General features: G+C 42.5%; 1 protein-coding gene across 3 annotated transcripts in view; it reads left to right on the top strand.

The window, feature by feature from the left end:
• LOC124071722 (transcription initiation factor TFIID subunit 4-like) overlaps positions 1–20,306 on the top strand; it is an 82,296-nt gene that overhangs the window by 25,370 nt on the left and 36,620 nt on the right. For 2 of the 3 annotated variants that reach the window (XM_046412569.1, XM_046412658.1), the window contains exons 9-12: positions 6,365–6,534; positions 10,385–10,515; positions 13,258–13,383; positions 17,764–17,820. In XM_046412569.1, coding sequence (XP_046268525.1) covers positions 6,365–6,534; positions 10,385–10,515; positions 13,258–13,383; positions 17,764–17,820 — 484 coding nt within the window. Of the gene's footprint in view, positions 1–6,364; positions 6,535–10,384; positions 10,516–13,257; positions 13,384–13,556; positions 14,368–17,763; positions 17,821–20,306 lie in introns of those variants that run through there. The other variant, XM_046412748.1, reaches the window with a different exon arrangement.

The raw sequence follows: 20,306 nt of genomic DNA, 5'->3' as shown, positions 1-20,306 counted from the left end.
AACACGCTGCCAGCCAATAGATCACCCTCACGATCGCCCTCCTTGTGTCAGTGTCACAACTCATCGACGGGATTAGAAATGAGCTAAATCTTAATTTAGAAATAAGGTAATTGTGTCCAGATGGTTGGAATTTCTGGATGTGGTTCTGAAAATACCTTTTGGTGAAGTCAAACATACGGTATTTAGCCCGCAGCTTTGCGCTCTCCCTCTCCCTCTCCCTCTCCCTCTCTCCCTCTGTCTCTCTCTCTCTCTCTCTCTCTCTCTCTCTCTCTGTCTCTGTCTTTCTCTCTCTCTCTCTCTCTCTCTCTCTCTCTCTCTCTCTGTTTTTCCTTCTCCGGTCTTGTCTCTGCTTCAGCTACGCTTTTGTCTCAAAACATAAAAGGTTCATCGCCCACATGCTGGCCTTTGTGGTCCATGTTTTGTGTATTTGTGTTTGTCAGTGTGTGTGCAGCGTATACATGGTAGTTTGCATGTATATATATGTTTGCATATACGCCTCTATTTCTCTGTGTTTGTTTGTGTCCCTGCTTGGGTGCATATGAGCATATGTGTATATCCTAAGAATCTGAGAATACTGTTTATGTGTGTGTATCAAATTCTGTGCATGCGTGTACTGACAGGCTCGGTGGTTTAGGATTGCCCTGGTGTGACCGTGCTGGGGCAAGAAGAGTGTCTGGGTCACATGGGCCAACGGGTTCATGGTAATGGTTCCCATCTCCTGAGGGGAAAGGCAGTGCCCGAGGCTCTGATTGATAAACCAATAAATCTTTAGCTGCGTTGGTAATTAAGCTGTCAGGCCCGCTTGTTACTGACAATCTTTTTCCCCCCGCAGGGTGATCACAGTGGCCCTCAACACACAATCGCACTGGTTTCAGCATAAGCCCAATAACACACAGCACCACTGTCACGGAAGAAGCATAGTTTCATTTTATTCAGGTCAGGTGATAGCCTTCCTGAACATATGGGTTAAACTTGCTACACAATGAACTGTCCCTTACTTCTCTGCATCTGTTTGTCTCTACATGTACATCTACCGTACATTGTTTCTTTCTGACAGCTACTTCCTCACATTTTCAAATTAAGTCAAAGAAAAGGTTGCTGAGGGTTAAAGTTTCAGTTGGAACTTGGTTGGCTACTGATATTTGAAATGTCTCAGTCTCATTCTCTGTTTATTTCTCTTACCTGAGGATATAAACATGTTGGAACAGAGCTCAGTGTTGCAAGGCGATCAGTCGGACATCATTGTGTCTTCATACCATATCCAGAAACCTGAAATGTGAACATGATGACTTGACCTGTGAACAGAGGTGGTGGCTGTGTTTCCTGTAAATCACAGCGAAAGAAAACACAAGTTATATGTTCTTGACAAGATGTTCGAAATTCAAGGTGGGTTTCAACTGACTGTCATTACTCACAATATTCCTTTCGTAGGATATGGTCACATCAGGTCAGATTTATTCAGCAAAGTGTTACTTAGAAATGAACACTTGAGAGAGGAGTGAACATCCTTGTAGGAAAGAAAATCTACAGTCCAGCCGGCCTGGTCAGTCAGCATCCACCAGCCTCTCACCCATCCAGCCTGCACCGTGTTCAGCTGTAGTTGGGGGACTGATGTGTGTATGGCTGTCACTCTGAGCCACTGGTCCCAGCGGGCCAGCTGTAGCACAAACACACACATACACACTGCAGGGCTTGTGGGGTTTCCAGTGCAGCTACAGCCTTCTGTGTAAGTGCTTGTGTGTGTGTGTGTGTGTGTGGTTTACAGTACAGAGTGAAAGCAGCTGTCTCTGTGCCCCCCTCCTTCCCTCCTCATCTCTCTGTAAACACTCAACATCCGCTGTAATCACAGGCGAGCCAGCCGAGGCCCTCAGCCCTCTGCCAACCTCCGAGCTCAGCCTCAGACCCTCAAATCCAACTCTGTCCTACATGGTGGACACACAACTGTGCACATATGCACACAAACACTGGCATTGTTGCATAGGAAAAGACAACACACAGACACACATGCAAAATGAGGAAAAGATTGTTTGGTTCATTGATCACCGTTGCCAGTTGATTTTAAAGTCCTCCATCCCTTTTTCATCATTTACCAGCAAAGTGAGTTCATTTTGTCTTTGTGGTAACATCCTTTGTTGCTCTATAAATTGCAATGTGATGTGGCTGTTTTGCTTTAAAAAAAAAAAGGCTTTACAAATAAATGTGACTCAATTAGAACTTAAAAGTGACCTCCCAAAAATTGTTGATGCAAAGACATGGAAACTCAGCAGCCACAAGATTAGATTATGTTCAGACTGGTTGCTGTGCCACTAAGAACTTGCGCCAAAAAAAAAAAAAATCCCTGAGAAAATATGGCACTCCAAAACGCTCAGACAAAATAGAAAGTCAGGAATGCTGATATATTTATGTTAAAAGCCGCGTTAAACAAGGACTTTCTGACATACAACACACATTCATCATAGCATTGTCCACAATTCATCAAGTCCAAGCTTTTTAATGTTTGTGAATAATTACAGCTTACTGCAGCATCTAGCTCGTTGCCGACGTTATTGGTCCCTCTTGTGCCACTGCTGCCACCAGCACTGATATCCAGTTGGGTCATGAACACATATCCCATCAACTGCCCGGTGAACCCCTGGTTGCTTTGTAGAGAACGCCTCTCCAGTGGTCTGTGTCTCTCAGTGTGGGTGCACGCAGCCTGCATGCCCTGGGTGTTAGTCACAGGGATCAGTCAGGCCCCCCTGCCTGGACACAGAGACCTTTATCCACAGGAGTGGGGGTTGGCGTGATGGTGGTGTTGACTCGGGGGGGGTCAGTATATCTGGATGCCCCACCATCTATTCACACACTCACACACCCTGAACCTCCAAATGGCAATGCAATCGTCTCACCACCTATGGCGTGCCCTCTGTGAAACACAAGCTTGATATGGAAACGACATGCATATGTATTCATGTGACCGCCGGCTCCATATCCCCAAGCGAACCCAAACGACTAACTGAGAGGCTGCTCTTTAGCTTCTGTGCAAGCTAATTACATCTCTGCTTTATTAGCGCAGAGGTATAGTCGGGAATATTCTGCATTTCATATCTCATTCCCTCTTTTTAATGTCAGACCTGTCTTTGGCATTATCATTTGATTTGAGCCCCGGCAGACCTAAATAGCCAGAAATCAAACCATCCAAGAAAATGAAACACTCATGGTATTAACAGTGTTCTTGGATACTGGTTGATGTTTCATATACCTATACAGTTATTGCCAGTGTAGTAATCACCTCACATTACCACTGACATTTTTCCAGCATTATCCATCAAATTTAGAGTAGTTTTTTGTGCTCATTATAGAGTGTTTGTTCTGTTAGTTTTGACTTGTGAAAGTGGGGAAATGCATACTGTTGCTTTAAATATAACTATGTCTGTAGTTGTGCCAGCGCAATTTATCAAAAGGACTACTGCTGTGGTGCAGCTTATTACTTGTTTCTTAAGGGTTATGAATAGATTGCCATAGGCCACATACACTATATAGACAAAAGTACTGGGCCGTTTAACCATTACACCAACAGGGACTTTAAGTGCATTACATTCTAGATTATATAGGCAGCGTTGCAGCTATAACAGCTTCCACTCTTCTGTAGGAATTTTTGCCCATGCATGCAGTAGAGCATTTGTGAGGTCAGGCACTGATGACAAGAAGGCCTGGCTTACAATCTCTGTTCCAGTTCATCCCAAAGGTGTTCTATCAGGTGTTCTAAAGGTGTTCTTTCACATCAAAAGCATCCAGCCTTGTCTTTATGGACTTTGCTTTGTGCACTGGGGCACAGTCATGCTGGAACAGAAAAGGGCCTTCCCCAAACTGTTGCCACAAAGGTGGAAGCATAGCATTGTCCAAAATGTCTTGGTATGATGAAGCATTAAGATCTCTCTTCACTGGAAGTAAGGGGCTGAGCCCAAACCCTGAAAAACAGTCCCATCCCAATAATTTTGTCTATAAATTTATTTTTTCATATTTTTTTATAGAGACAATTACATAACCATAAGCATATAAGCATTCTAATATGTGCAGCATTGCCTAAGCCAGTTTTGCAGGAAATAATGTTAATAGATTTTCTTGGAGTGTGTAACCGTCAGCCATTATATTAAAGATTCTGTGGTTAACATTGTATCTCGCTATTGTTAGTCTCGTTATTTTCAAAAAAGAAGATTAAATTGCTTTCATTTAACAACCCCAAATGTGAGTGACCTCCGATATAAAAGTTGCATGCCTTATTTTAACAAGATAGTCTAATCTAACTTGTGTTGTCCTCTGCCAACCTCAGATGAGAGAGCAGATCTGACCAAAAAGAGCCTGATATCTGTTCAACAGATACAGTGTTGTAAAACATTTTTATCTGTTTTATTTTAAATGACCAGTATGTTTTACTTGTTCTCACCATTGTTTAACAGTAACAATCTATATATATTAGAGAACCAGGGTGTAATACCTGTTGTATTCTGTGGTGATTGTGAAGTTTATTCTTCTTTACACAACTTGTTGTCAGGGCAGTGTTGCACATATGATAAGGTCATCTTCCTGTCTGGTACATATGAAGCTGTGGAAGTAGCAGTGTTTCTTTTTTACCTGAGTGAACACAGCCTCAGGCATGTTTCTTTTTAGGACAGGTTATGTTATCCATGAGGACGTGATGAAGAAAGGTGCACTGCCTGAGGTGCAGCACAGGATATAATCCTATGTATCCATGCTTGTGTTGTTGTGTAGATGCTCTCTGTGAAGGCATAATTAGACTGAGTGCTGGAGGAGAGGAGGAAAATGGGAGAGAAGGTAGAGGTGTGTGAGTTCCAGGGAGTTGCTCTAATCATCTTTGTCAACCTCCCGCTATGGTGTCAAGTTTCATATTGGCTCTCTGTGGCCACACTGAAGAGCAGGAGGGCCTCGGCGGGGTGGAGTTGGCCGACGGTGTGTGCCCACATCGTACACAAAAGCACAGCAACACACGCACTGGCTCTGTCGCAACCAACATTGGTCACATGAACGTAAATGACTATGGAGGTGAGCCAGTGAGTGGCGAGAAGCCACTCTGTGTGTGTTCTGTGGTTCTGTGTTCTCTCCGTCAAAGCCACTCAGAAAAACCTCTGCTTGCTCTGGGCCAGTCCTGTAAGCACAACACGTCACTGCTCAGCTAATTCAGGCCAGAGTTAGAATCATTGCTTGCCACGTACAACAATTATAGAGGAATTTGTCCTGGTGACACCTCGCAAATAAAGTTTTAGCCTTTCAAGGATGTGGGGACCTCGCTGACCGTAAATGCAGTGATTCACACACGCGGTCTACATGCTTATACCCAGCATTAGGCCTGTGAGAAATGAACAGTTCATCAAGAAAATGCAAAGCAAAGAGTGGCAAAGAAATGTACAAATAGAGTTTGTTGACATGAGTATATGGCCAGATTCATCACAGCTCAGTGCCAATTCTCAGGAGCATCCTTACCGAGCCAAACTCCGTCCAAAAGCTCTTCATCTCCCTGCCTTTTAGACTGCCTACACAAATAGACCCTGGAATGGGAATTCTGTGCTATTATGACCAAAGCATAGCACTGACTCACAGGACTAATGCATGTTGTCATCCAAGGAAATATGCATGAATACAAGTAGAATTTCAGAATATATTTTGATAGTGCTTGTGGGTTTGTACAAGGCTATTGCTCCAAACTGAATTGTTTTTCCATTGTGAGTCGAGCGGAATTTTGCCTTTTCTTTCTCAGATTTTTTCAGTCTTCTCAGACATTTTGAGAACATTTACCTCTGCACTACTGCCGCTGTTTCTACTACCAACTATGAAGGGTGTAGACAGAATAACTACTAGGAGTTGCTAATGCTGCAACAAGGAGACAATCCCTAAAGACAACTTCCAAAGTGGACCTTGCGCTTTCACTGTCTGAACACTCTGATCACTTTGCAATGTTCACTGACTTCAGTGACTTAACAAAAAGAAACAAAAAGTGCCTCTTACTACTCTTGTACGAACATTTATTTTGCGTCTTCTGGCACAATGAAGACATGTCCACCCTTTATTGGATAAAACAGCGTGTTGAGGGCTAGGGCCCTGGATTGGAATCGAACCTGGACTGCTGCTGAGGACTCAGCCTTTGTCACGCACTCTGCCCGAGGAGCTACCAGGCACCACCAAAATCTGTGAAATGAATACCTGCGTGTGTCATTGAAATCTGAATACAGTGAATCACTTGATACTTTTAGGTAGAGTCTTCTTTTGCCAAAAAGATCATTTAATTTGGATATTAACAAGTAGGATTTTTCCATTGTATGTATTTTCTCTTATCTATTATCTCACCCCCCCGTTTTACATTTTGCAGGGATGATGATGACATCAATGACGTTGCCTCCATGGCCGGTGTGAACTTGAACGAGGAGAGTGCAAGAATACTCGCCACCAACTCTGAACTTGTGGGAACGCAAATTCGCTCATGTAAAGACGAGGCCTTTCTCCACCCGGGGCTGCTCCATCGACGAATATTGGAAACGGGTAAGATTGGTGTGCCCTGCCTGACCTGCAATGTAGCCCTGTCTTAGCCCCTAAACATTTAACTCTGAAATGTTCTGCAGTTAGAGAAGGCTAGCTTCTCAGAAATCAAGTGGTTCTCTTGGCAATAGGGAAAACCTTAATGTTGTATCAGTGTACCCCCACCCTTCCACTCTGAACAACAACCCAAAGCTGAAAATCCAGGCTGTAGTAGTGATGAAATCACTATCTGTTGTCTTTTGTGTTAGGAACATGTTGTTTCTGTATTTATAGTGTCATCACTAAAGACAGTTTTGATTTTCTTTCCTACAGTGGTTCAGGCTGAGCCTTTTCTTGTTTGGCCTCGGTTTAAATTTGATACACTTAACAATTCTTTCACCTCCTTTAATGAATTCTTCAGTGGCTGTCTGAACTCACTGGACCCCAGGCACACGCATAAATACTTTATGGGTTTGTCTTTTGAAGGCTGGCTGTCAGATTGTCCTCTGGACTAAAGAAACAGAGTTTAGAGGAATGAGACTTGGCAGTGAAATTTTGATTCTTTCTCTCTTTTTAGTGGATCCTGACACTGTGATAGCACACAACATTGTGTGTGCTAATCGATACAGGCAGAGAAGTCTTGGTTTGTTTGCAGCATCATATGAGAGCGATGATGTCTTCATTACCTCTTTTTGCTACTAGCAGTCAATTTTATTGCTTGAAATATACCTTAGGCCCTGGCTGGGCAGTGAAACCCGTAAAAATGTATAATGAGCATTATTACTCAAAATAAACCTGTGCCTAGCTTCTTGCTGCTGCGAATCAGATCAGAAAACACACAGCATAATTCCACGTGACGGGGAGTCTAGCGCTCTCATCTTGTTTCATCTCAATTAAAGTATCTTTAGTGTAGCACAAAGGCCTGCAGGTCATGTTTTGTTACGTGGACTCTTGGCATGGTTGTTATTCCGTCACCTTGGGGCACAGGAGCTGTTTAAAAATATAAATCTTTCCTCAGGGGGGGCACACAGCTTGATACAGGGCAGGGGGCTACAGCGCCCCCTGCTGGGGAAGTGGCACTTATGCAGCTTTGTTGTGTCAGTGATGGGCCTCTCCACGCTCTCAGCTGACAGCAGTCCAGGGGAGGCTCCTCCGGCCTGCCAGCTCCGCTCAATCAGAAAGCCTCGGCTGCTCCTCTTAACTGTACAAGCACCGAGCTCAACTCTGCCCTGCCTTCTCATTTACATCCTGCTAAAACTTCACTGTGACCTTTCCTGCCTCTTGGTTGCCCCCATAAAAAGAAGGGTTTCAGCATCTTTTTGTCCTTCATCATTTTGGTATTTTCAAATCAGAGGAGACATCCTGATTCCTATTTCCCATTTATTTCATTTCTTCATTTTTCATATCATGATTCCAGGAGAGAATGTTGGCTGCCTCTTTCTATCCCCTTCTTTATACTCCTCTCCTTTTGTATTTATCCCCTCCAAACAAACACTTACGCTGCCCTCCTCTCCCAAACCTCTCTCCCTCCCCCATAACTCTTCAGGCTGGTCCTTGAGCTGGAGGTTAGTTTCATTTGTGAAGCTGCAAAACAGTACCACCCCCCACCCCATCTCAGGGAACAGAACACAGGCACAGCTGGAGCTCTCTAGAAAGGCTCCTCAAAGTAATGATAGTCCACTGATTCTTTAAAAGTCCACACACATACAAGCATATGGGCCTATCACATCAGTTTTTACATGTGGACAGACGCACATGTTCGACCTTGAAACAGTGTGCCCGGCCTCTGGTCTCCAATGGCCTCTGGTCTCTAAAGTGGCATTATTTGCAAGTATTATAATTAGCGGTACAGCTATTACGTTACAGTATCTAACCTGGTGCAACTTGTTTGCTTCCTTTAATAGCGCATCACAGGCAGTGAGTGATGTAGTCACTTGAGAAGCAGCTCCATCATACCTTTATTTCACCATGCTGTGATATTTTTATGCTAGATCCACTATTACGTTGATTACAGTAGCATCAGTATTAAACATAATAGGACTTACTTGTCAGGTTTTTTTTTCCGCAGCTTTGTCTCCTCTTTTTGTTTTTGTGCCTCTGCACCGGTGACAGTCATGCCTGAAAGTATTATGTTTTCAGGCTGTTCACCCATCGTGTGAATATCTCAGGAACGTTTGAAGGGAATTTCTTCAAATTTGTGGTCCACTTGAATTCAAAGATGAGCTGATTAGAAATTGGTGGTCAAAGGTTGTGGGCCAAATGCATGATTATGACAGAATTTCACAGAAATGTCTAATAGGATAAAATGATGAAGGTATTCCACTTTATATCCAAATATCACTGTGACATCGTACTGTTTTCTGTCCATTATTCAACACCATAAGTCAGTTTAGCTTGCTCAGTGTAATTAGTTCTGCAGGTATTTGGCCATAAACCAAAGTACAGAACAAATAAGTGGTGGCACCAGAGGAAATGTCACAGTCACCAAAGTGATTACAGTTGATCGTGAGACAAATCTCATGACCTTTTATTCAGTAGTTCTCCAAAACCACAAGCACCACAGGAAACGTCTGAGGATTAGCCTATTCATGCAGATATATTGTCTTGAAGCCATGGATATCTGTGACAAATTTCATGACATTCCTTCCAATAATTGCTGAGGTTGTTTGGTCTGGACCAAAGTGGTGGATGCACCGACCCACTGACTGACATCGGCATCCCTAGAGGCTAAAATACAAATGGTCCACCCAAGTGGAGAAGTTTCAGCCTTTGACCCAGGTTGTTACTGTCATCTTTTCTGCCTTTAATATAAAGATTAAGCAAAATTATGAAGCAGTCCAGTTCATTAGCCTATCAGTACAAGTTGAAGAGCAGTTGTTTTTGCTCAAAGAAATGTGGCTTCCTGGCTCTTCAGTCTCTTAAACTTTCTCTGAAATATTAATGACCCTGAAAGATCTTATTTTTTCGGAAACGGAAGCCTGTTAGTGTTTTTCTTTGACCTTGTGACATTGCCACATATATTGCCACTGTAATTATGAGGCTAACAGAGCTGCCTCCATCCATTTCAAAGCTTGAGCGGGTGAGGAGTATATGTATTGTTCAGCTGATTTAAATAATTGGTGTGGTTTACTTAAAAGGGTGCCAGAGAGAAAATTATGGTAATGGAATAATTTAAAAGGAAGTTGGAAACAGATAGTAACCCTACCAAAGTCTGTCCTCCTCTCTTTTGTTACGACTTCAGATGAGTTTTGCTCCAAGGAAACTAAATTATCCTTCTCCTACGAAAAGAGATGGTCAATGTCGTTTATACACTTGAAGGAGCTCAGCTACTAAAGTCACTCTGGAATTTGCACCGTGAAACAAATGAACATTTGTGTGTTATGAGTCCTATTTGTTGGAGTTAATTGTACGTACTAATCCTTACAGTTGCTCAGTGTGAATGTGTGCATGAGTCGAGTTAGTTAGTTGTGTGCTGTTTTCTGTTGGTGTGTTTTTAAATGAGTTGTTTGGCTGGGTGTGTGTTTGCTGTGAAACAATTACCCTCTACGTGCTTAGCTGTTGTTTCTCTCAAAATGACAAGTGGTGGTAGTGAGAGAAGTGATGATAAAACAATCACACTGTAGTAAATTAAAAGTGAAAATAAAGGTTATATTATAAGAGATCCCAGATGGTGAAGAACTGGATCAACATTTTAATTGGACCAGAATCAGTGAGGTGAATGAGAAATCTGGTTTTAATTATGAGAAGCGATGGTACAAACTGTACCTGTGAGAAAGAAGTGTCAAATAAATATTAATGATACACTGATTGCAAGTTTAATTTTTTTCCTAAGTGTGTGTGTGTGTGTGTGTGTGTGTACACGTATCCTTCACAGCCAAGAAGTTCGGAGTCACAGAGGTCCCTATGGAGGCAGTGACATTCATCTCTCACGCCACACAGTCACGACTTCGTACTGTGGTAGAAAAAGTTTCAACTATCGCACAGCACCGACTGGACTCCTGTAAGGTAGGAAGAATGCAGTCCCACTTACTCAGAAACACACACACACACTCTCGCTCTCTCATACACACAACTAATATCTAATCTATTCCGATCTGTGTCTCATTGTTACTCACTGTGCTCCACATGTGCCTGCAAAAGCTGCATATCCTGGGAGGTAACGTACAGAAGATACTGGGAAAACATCAAATGTTCTATCTGTAATCATCTGCAAAAGTTTTAAATTGTTAATGTGTAAGTGCAATAGTCCATGCCTGATCTCCAGCTGTCCATCCATTTATCTGCTGACTTTAAAAATGGCAGCTGCTTTGTTAGCTTGTCACCAAAATGAGGCAGCTGAAGCACTGCAGAACCAATTAAACAAGACCAAAAACAAGACTGGACACAGTCAGACTGGATTCCGAAAATGAACCTTTGTGCTGAGACAGGAGGCAGGTGTGCAGGTAGAGTTGAAAATTACAAATTAATGTTTGACGGATATCTCATGAATGCCCTTGCATCCAGGGTGGCCAGTCACCATCTCTCCTTTTCTGCTGCTTGTGAGATAGCGGTTCAATTCCCAGCTTGAACTGTCCGCATGTTTATGTGCCCCGGAACCCCACCAAGTTGCCTCTGGTGGGCAGTCCAGCACCTCACATGGCGGCTTCGCCACCATCAGTGTGAGTGTGATGCAGTGAATGAGAAGATAAATGTTGTGCTTTTTTTTAGCACCGGCTATGTGGAGTGTTTGAGTTTCATGTTTGAGTTAACCTGTTAGTTAGTAAAATTAACAACCCTGTTATTATTAATTTTGGGAAGCAACTCCACCAACATCAGTTAAAAGACTTATGATTTATGTTTCTACTTTCACATCCTCAATATTATTCCTGAGAACGCCAACCTGCTTATTTTTCTTGTGCAAAAACTGTTGATGAATTGCCATATTACCGATGGATGACATGTGGCGTGTATCCTAGCGCCCTTCACATAAATGACGGGCCATTATGTAGGGAAATATACGGTAAATATTGTATAAAAACTCAGGGGGGATATTAAATCACTGCAGTTGGGAAAAGAAAGGACATTCAAGCAAAAACAAACTTAGCATGCTTGCGTGCTCCAACATTCCTGCACAGACAATGAAAGGCACACCACTGGCCTTTTATCCGTCTCACACATGAGTTCACAAAAATGCAAGTGCACAACCAACATGAACACATAAAAGTTAATATAAGAAATCTCTTTTAACCTTGAGTCGATAAGCATGAGAGCTCAGACTTTTCAGTCACTTCAAGTGCTCGTCTGCGTACATCTGCGTACTTTTCTCGTTATGGGTGACTTCATCCCTCATAGCCCTTGAATTTAACTCTACAACCACATTTAATTGGTGCACATTAAAGCACAACTCCATCTCGACTACAAGCCCAAATCTTAGGCGATGTTGGGAGAACTCGGGGGAAACTTTGAAAATGTGTTTTTCCTGACACCATGGAGGAAGAGGAGGAGGGAGGAAGAGCATTGCTACAGCTGTCCCCATCGTGTTTTGTGATTCTTCTTCTTCTTATTCCTCTTCTGTTCGTTCCTTCTTTTTTTGTGGTTTTGCAAATGAGGTGTGTGTGAGGCATGAAGCTCTGTGAAGCCACTCTGTTGACATCAGCGGAAAAAAAAAGAAAAAAAAGGAAAAAAACAGAGAAAAGACCAAAAGACAAAGCGGCCTTAAAGAGCAACCGGGCTTCGGCAGCGGCGGCAGGAGCTACAGCAAGAGTGCAGGCTCAGCGCTGCAACAAAGAGGAGGGAGGCTGGATGAGAGAGAGAAAGAGGGGTGGGGGGTATAGGGGTGCTGGTGGTGAACCTCCTCTGATGTGTCTTTGTGCTCTGTGCCACCCAGCTTCTCTCTCCCACTCATGGAAATACACACACACACACAGATGGAAATGCCACTGATATAGAAATCAAGCACAAGCAGAGCTGCATAGGAGGCAGACAGACATACACACAAACATGTGAAATAAGCAATTATCCTATTAACTTTTTATGACCTACAAAAGTTGTTTTTACACTTGCCTTTCCATTTCCCCAGTGGGAGGTGGTGCACCATATGCAAAGAGATGCTTCATCTGTAAATAGAAAAAGTTTGTGTGTTCAAGTCTGGTGGTGTTTTAGATAAGCTGTGTCTTAAAGTTGGTTCAGCCAAATACGCACTTGATAATGAAGTTTTTTTATGCTCATCAACAGGACATCCCTGACTTCTAATTCCAGTCAAAGATTACAATAAATAGATCTTAATGATGACCTGGACAACATGTTCTATTAATTTACTATTGGAAGAAATTTGGTATTAGAGGAAAATACACATACACACAGTTTCCGACATTATCAAACATGCACGTATCACTCACATGTTGTAAAGGAAGGTGTGTGGCCAAAGCAAACTGCTGGCCCCAACTTCGTGATGTTAGGATTTGCTGCCTCTCACCATTGTGAGTTGAGTATCTTTTGGGTTTTGTACGTCTGACAAAATATGCTGAGAGAACACGATTCATCTTGCCAAACTTGGTGTCTCTGTCAGTTTTGTCAGAGAAATATTTATCTACCACACTTCTGCCCTTTTCTTTTTCTAGCTCTGGTTTCAAGATAATTTATTATGTATAGCTGGACTGAAGGCTGCCCAGAAGCTCTGAAATTTGTGCCCAAAGCCTCAGCAGCAGTCTCTGACTTAGACTCATAGCTTGTTTCCACTGATTTTCTCTCTGTCTCTCTCCATGTCAGGATGATGAGTGCTATGAGCAGTCTGCAGACGTCCGCTCTCAGCTTCGTTTCTTCGAGCAGCTGGAGCGAATCGAGAAGCAAAGGAAGGACGAGCAGGAGAGAGAGATCCTGCTGAAAGCCGCTAAAGTAAGATATTGTCACCTCACAATCCTACTGTGTGCATATGTGTGTGTGTGTGGGTGTGTGTACGCAAAACAGAGAGTTGTTCCAATGCAACAGCGTGTTTTTGTGTACCGCTGTTTGTGTGTGTGTGTGTGTGTGTGTGTGTGTGTGTGTGTGTGCACAGCGCTCCCGCACAGGCCCTGACAGATGAATTAGAGTGTGACACCAGTGGATGAAGTGACCTCCCCATGTCCTCCCAGGCTCCTGGCCCCAGGGCTTCTCTGCCCTGGCTCTTCCTCCCCGGACACAATGAGGACGGGGGACCTCGCACACTACGCAATCCACATGCACCATGCAGTCGACACACACACTCACCCGTCCCCATGTACCATCTCTCTTTCACACGCTCTGACAGCTCAGGTGAAACAGAGCATCAGTTTTATAGGAAATTTTTTTTCCAAACATCTGGTGTCAGGTACCAGGATAATTGGAGGAAGTATTTTTTCCAACAGCAGTTATTTGTTTGGAATAAACAGCATTAGTAATCAAGAGCAGAGGTAGATGCTTTGTTTAAACTTTATGAACAGAAATTTAGGGGAAAAATCCTCATAATACTGGCTGCACTGCTTGATGTAGAGGTGGTCTTTGGAAAACTGCAATAATAAGTGTTTCCTAGCACAAATAAAATTACAGATGTCATAGATTACAACTTTAAACATTAAGACATGTTATGATTTCCTATTCCAAAACACTATATGTAAGGTGCCAAACTTGGGGTAGCTAACTGTTACACAAACCATTTCCAACACAATCATACCTACAGGCACAACTTTTCACTGAGTCTTGAATAATGATAAAGACTGATTTATAGACCTGTATTTTTAGTAAAAAGAAATCTAGTTGCCATAATTTCAACAGGTACCAGCAGCTAACACCTCGATTACTCTCAAAGCAGTGAATCATTTAGCTATCTGGAGTAGAACAAGCTTCATGTCCATATCAATCAACGAAACTTCAAATTGCTGCAGTTACTGTATTGAGTTTTCAGTTGAGTCCCAGCTGTAAATAACTCGAAATAGTATTAGTATATTGATAAGCTGTTTTACAAGGCTACAGTAGGTAAAAATTTTGTACAGATGTGGCATGTAACTCTTCATAATGTTTCCTTTCCACAGTGCAAAGAAAATTCAGTACCATGCACCGCAGCAAAAACAAAAATCACATTCATACACTCTCAAAAAACTTTCAGCACTGATGGAAGGTTATGCGTTTTGTAATGATGCTTGTATGCTTTATATCAGTGGTATAGCCCTTTAGGAAGAAGCACAGTTGATGTGAACCCTTCAGCAATATGGAGGATGTAACCTATACATTTTAACTTCTTCTATTCAGGGACATAAGTGACCTCTTGTCCTTTGAAAACTATTATGAATTGTGGTAGAGTGTAGTTGTGACTTTAGATCACAGATCGCACAGTGACACAAAAGCACAAAGAAGAGGAATACCCTCACGACCTCCGGTAATCAGTCTCCAGCAGGGTCCCTGCATTGTTACCTGTCCACTGCTCTGATCTCATCCCTGTGCATATACAGGCATTTGTCTATCAGTAAAAATAAGCTCTTTAAATGTGGAAGGATCACCCCTGAACAAAAAAAAAAGAGAATCTTTGCAAATGAAAATGCCTTGCGGTCCAACATTAGCAGAAAGCTAGGTTAATTTAATTAATTTTGAATGGAGCCAATGTCCCACAGTAAAGATTCTCATTGCAGCACACCTCACCGTCTTAATTGCATTATTATGCTCCGGTCCTGCCATGCAGGATATTAGAAAATCTTCTAGTTGATGAGCACTGGCCACAAAGCCTCATGACCTGTCTGTTTTTTCTTCTGCGATAGACCAGGTAGCCTCAGTGGTGATAGTGAAAAAAGAGATCGCCTTAGTGGGAAAACAACACTGTCAAGTGTGTTGTTGAAAAGATGAATAGCGACACTTTCATATCCCCTGTCAATGGGCAGTTCTACATGGCTGAACAGTGTAATCTTATTTATTCTACTGTGAACAGTTCTCTTTATGAAGAGGATTAGTAAAAAATTTAGCCAAGTTCTTGTTGGAAGGGCTTACCTCGGGGCTGTTTGGATTGCATGAGCATCATTGAGCAGTCTGACTTCACCTCAGAGCCATTTTTATGGCTTTTTGGCCCTTGTTGCCATGGCGTTTCAGTTCAAGGAGAAGTTTGGACAGTGAATCTTTGCCTAATGACTGTACGATAAATTACATCACCACACTGCCTGAGAACATCTCTATTTCTATTTAACCCTGTATGCTATGTCTTCCTCTGTATTACAGTATGGAAACATACAGTATTTATCACATTGGTTGTATTATAACGGACAATTTATCCTAAAACACTTAAAATTACTTTACTTAAAGTAGTGTTGTCTCATTTTGTCTTTTCTTTTTTGTTTTCAGTGTTAGAGTTTATTTTTCATGCTCGTAATGACAACTGCCCAGACCCTAAATGGCATTTGTTCTTTAGAAAGACAAAATAGAGAAAACGTTTTTTTATTTGCACTGTCCATTTTCAACCAGTATTCCATCTTAATATATACAGAGGGAAAACCTTATATGTAAACCTCAAAACTCCATAGTGTTTGCAGCCAGAACACATACTACATAAGTGTCTTGTCTCACTTTTTTTTTCCTCAATGTTCAGTACTTTTGCTCTCATGTTTAAGATGATGTAAAGTGAAGCTTTATATTCATCACTGGCTATTCAGAGGATATTTGTGTCTTTCACTTTCAGCGATTTGTAAAATAAATGAGAATGTGTGTAAATATGTAGAAAGAACCAAGGGAACCAAGGATATATATATATATATATAAAATTTAAGTACAGTACCGTCCACTCCGCCAAACCTAGCAAAGCTTGTCAGCACCTACTGCCCAGTCCTCCCCTTCTCCCCTCGGTTCTTTCCTGTAAGTGGGAAAATCAGGGCAGCTGACACAGGAGATGTAAAGCATGCCAGTGGCACCGCTGCCCTTTGTAAACAGTCCATCTGTACCAACCCCTCCCACTCCTTTGCCACCCTCCCACCCACCTCCCTCCCTGCCCGCCTGCCTCTCTCCTGTTTGAGCGCCCGCTAATTTGACCTCTTGAATAAGAAACCCACGAAAATAATCCCCTCCACCCCCGTCTTCTCTGCTCCTTCCTCAACAACAAGCCCTCCTCTCCTCTTTGCCGCCCATTTAAAATATGACTCAAGTCTTGAGGGATGCTTGGGCCGACCGGAGGGCAAACACATTAGTCTTAGTTGAGATACCGACCAGTACGTGAACCGCCTGATATATTTAAAGCCAATTAGCAGGGAGGTTAGGAGGAGCAGCTCTCCATCTATAAGGCAGAGAAGATGAAGGGAGGAAGGGGAGAAAGGGAAGGTTGTGGCTTCCTGCTTTGGAGAGAGGCCTAGCATTCACTCTGATTGATTTGTTATTAGAAGGACAAAGTAGGTTTTAATACTCTATGATGTACAGAGAGTGTTTTAGAATATACATTTTATTATTTTATCCTTGGCATTTTCTTCACGTAGTCCCACATGTTTCACTTTGTGTCAGTGAATAAAAGAAAGGTGTTAAACTACATGTAGGACTGATGCTCTGTTTGCCAGGAGACACATTGTGCAATAAGGATAAAAGATGCTTTTTCATGAACCTGACCTAATTTTGCTTAATCCAGCAAAAATGGTACTACACAGATTATGTCCAGACCCACAACATAACAGCACTCATGGTGTGTGTAGTATCGTAATCTCCCCTATAGTGCCTGCAGTGGTCAGCCGTACATGTACATTTGGCTGTGTGGTGAAGGATTCCCAGGGACAAGTACATTTACCCAGATTTTGTCTGCCGATTAAAATAGAAGTGCTGTGTTGTTAGGCCAGGGACACACACACACACACATATACACACACATGCAGAGAAACGGATAACCACACTGGCTCACACACACACACCCCTGCACTGCCACTGATACTCACCAACATTCTTTGCCCTGTGTGTATGTGACTGTGTGTGTGTGTGTGTGTATGCTGGCTCGTGCAGAATTTTTAATAACCTCTTTTGATTAGAATCCCCCTCCAGCAGCTTATTTAGGGCTGGATTTGGAGCGGGTTTAAAGGCCACTGCCCCCCGGGGGGCGCTCCATTGCACTTCTCTGAATTCAAATACAATGTCCTTGACACCTCTGTATCCTGTTCCCATTTTGCACTATTTTTGCTGCAGCAGCAACAGATGAGTAGCAAAGAGGGGTGTGTGTGTGTGTGTGCGTGTGTGTGTGTGTGTCTGTGTGGGGCGGGGGTCTCCTTAAACCAGCTGTTAACCTGCCCCCCCCCCCCCTTTTCTCCACAGAGTCGCTCCAGGCAGGAGGACCCAGAGCAAGCTCGACTGAAACAGAAAGCTAAGGAGGTAAGCTGCTGTGGAGATCATTACCCTTGACATTTCCCCGACTCTAGCGTATTAATTTTTCATGCCTCACTACATATGTAATGCCATTTAAAGTCGGACTTAAAAAAGTTTGAGGAATTATTTGTACCGATTGAAGCCCGTGTGTGGAAAATGATTTTCTGCGCACCAAAGATGCCCTCCTCTTCCTCCACCCCCCTTTTTTTTCTTTTCTTTATATATTTCAGCCTCTTCATCTTGCACCGGTTCACATTTTGACTAGAATCTTGATAAAGCCCCTTGTTTGGTAGATGAACTATCAGCGGAGCTAGTAGTCGTTTTGTAGGTTTATTATGCATTCATGTCCTCGACTCATTCCTTTTTGTTCATACCATTTTGTTGTCACATAAAATTGTCTGTCTCTAAACCTACTCATACTTTTTGGCTTAAATGAGGGCAAACAAACAATTTCCTTTCCATTTCTCTTTATAAAAAAGAGTCAAATTGCAACAGTAGTGATAAAAAGAAAAACTAGTGAATGGTAAATGAGGCTTTTGGATGTACCAGTTCATGCTCTGCATTAACTTTTACTCCTACAAAGGAGTAAAAAGAGTTATTTCCTTCTTCAAGTAATAGGCCAAGGCACAACACGTAGTGTTACAAATTGGGAATTGTTTTACTGATGTAGTTCACATTTGCTGTCAGTATGGTGTTAAATCCTGCTCATTTTAAGTGCAGATATCATACATGGTAAAATTCCCAGTGGACTCCAGAAAGTAGATCTTCTAGTGGTTGGTTAATGTTGTTTACGCAAAGCGAAATAGTTCTGTCACAGTGGAAGTTTGCGTTCGTTTTTTTGTTGTTTTTTTTTTTTATTTCTTTGTTTGCTCCCAAAGAACTTCACTGGGTGCTTTCAGTCCTTTGCTCGCTAACAAGGATCAAGAGGATTGTATGAAGCTTCCATAGAGTAGTCTGAGTAGGCAGCAGGATAAAACAAGCACCATTCACCTGTTGTTGTTGTTGTTGATGTAGAACTTATGGAGCTGAGGTGGTTTCTTCTAAGTTACTTGCTCTGTTTTAAAGACTTTTATTCATCTGGCTAAAGTTTACTGAGCATGTATGCACTTTTTTTCCTCACTAACACTTTAATTTATACTAACACAGTTCTACAATTTTCCACCTGACCGCTCCCCAGTGGAACCACTGTCTTTTACTGTCGGCCACTCCTCCATTAACATTTAGGGGTAACTGTAAATGCCTTGCTCCAGGGCAGCACGGTATTGTTGTTTGGCCAAAGTATTTAATTTTTAGGATTTTCTTATCTAGTCTGTGGTGTTGAACGTGTGACCTTCAAGTGACAAGTGGACTTCTCTTACCTCTGGCTACTGGCAGCGCTCTGTCTTTTCTCTGCGTCTCTCCTGGACATTTCTTTCTAGCAACACTGAGCCCTGCTGCAGTTTAAAACATTCACTCTAGATCTCAGCCTACCCATAAGTCCCACATATGCAAATGAAGAAGCGTAATAGGCAGCGCGATAGGTTTAGCCCCAGGGGCCATGTGATCAAAGTGGATCTCCTCCCTGTTAAGTGGCAGTCCGCTCGTCATCTGGATACGGTCAGATTAGTGCCTCGTGAGGAGACGCTGCGTGCACGTATGCACATTTTCATTTTCATCTGGAATTTTAAGAAGGTGGTTTGGAAATTGTTACTTTATGTAATGCCTTCTCCCAAGAGACGAAGAAGACTCTCAACCCCCCATCTGCCTCCTGTATATACCCATACACACACACACACACACATGCACATGCACACACCCACACACACACACATACACACCCACACCCTCACTGCTTTCTTTGGCTGTCGTTTCTCAGCCCCCGTGCCTCTCCAGTTTTCATCACCTGAGCTGGCTGTTTGTGTCACTGCAGAGTCTGTCGGCAGCTCACACATCTGTGCAAATTTCATCAGGATAATGAGCCCGAGCTACTCTTCCAGGCGACGGGCAGAGGAGCCATCCTCTATTTAATCCCCTCTCCCTGGTCACGCACACAAAACAGCCATGACCACCAAACAATCATCATTTTGGAGAGATGGAATTACATCGTGTTACATACTTGAACAAAGTGTCGGCGTGCAAATTGAGCTTGCACATGATTTGTTTTTAAAAAAGGCAGGCACTGTGTGTTGTGAAACTACTGTTGCAGATCTGAGACCTGGTATTGACACACGATTAAAAAAAAACTAAATTAATGACATGAGTGGTCATGCTCAGGTTGAATGTCAAGTCAAGTTATTTTTTGCAATTAAGTAGACCAAAATTACAAACTTGCCTCAAAGGGCTTTACAGTTTGTGACACATCCACCTGTAGACAATCAAAATGACAATAAAAGGCAGAAACCTCAGTGAGAGCAACAGAGAAGATGGGATCCCATGAGTCCAGGATCATTTGTCATACTCAGGTGAAAGTGTTTTTTTGTTTTGTTTTGTTTTTGAGAAAGTGATATCATTTG

The sequence above is a fragment of the Scatophagus argus genome, chromosome 1 (genome assembly GCF_020382885.2).
Source record: "Scatophagus argus isolate fScaArg1 chromosome 1, fScaArg1.pri, whole genome shotgun sequence".
Taxonomy (NCBI): Eukaryota; Metazoa; Chordata; class Actinopteri; family Scatophagidae; genus Scatophagus; species Scatophagus argus.
This window is presented reverse-complemented; position numbering and strand designations above follow the sequence as displayed.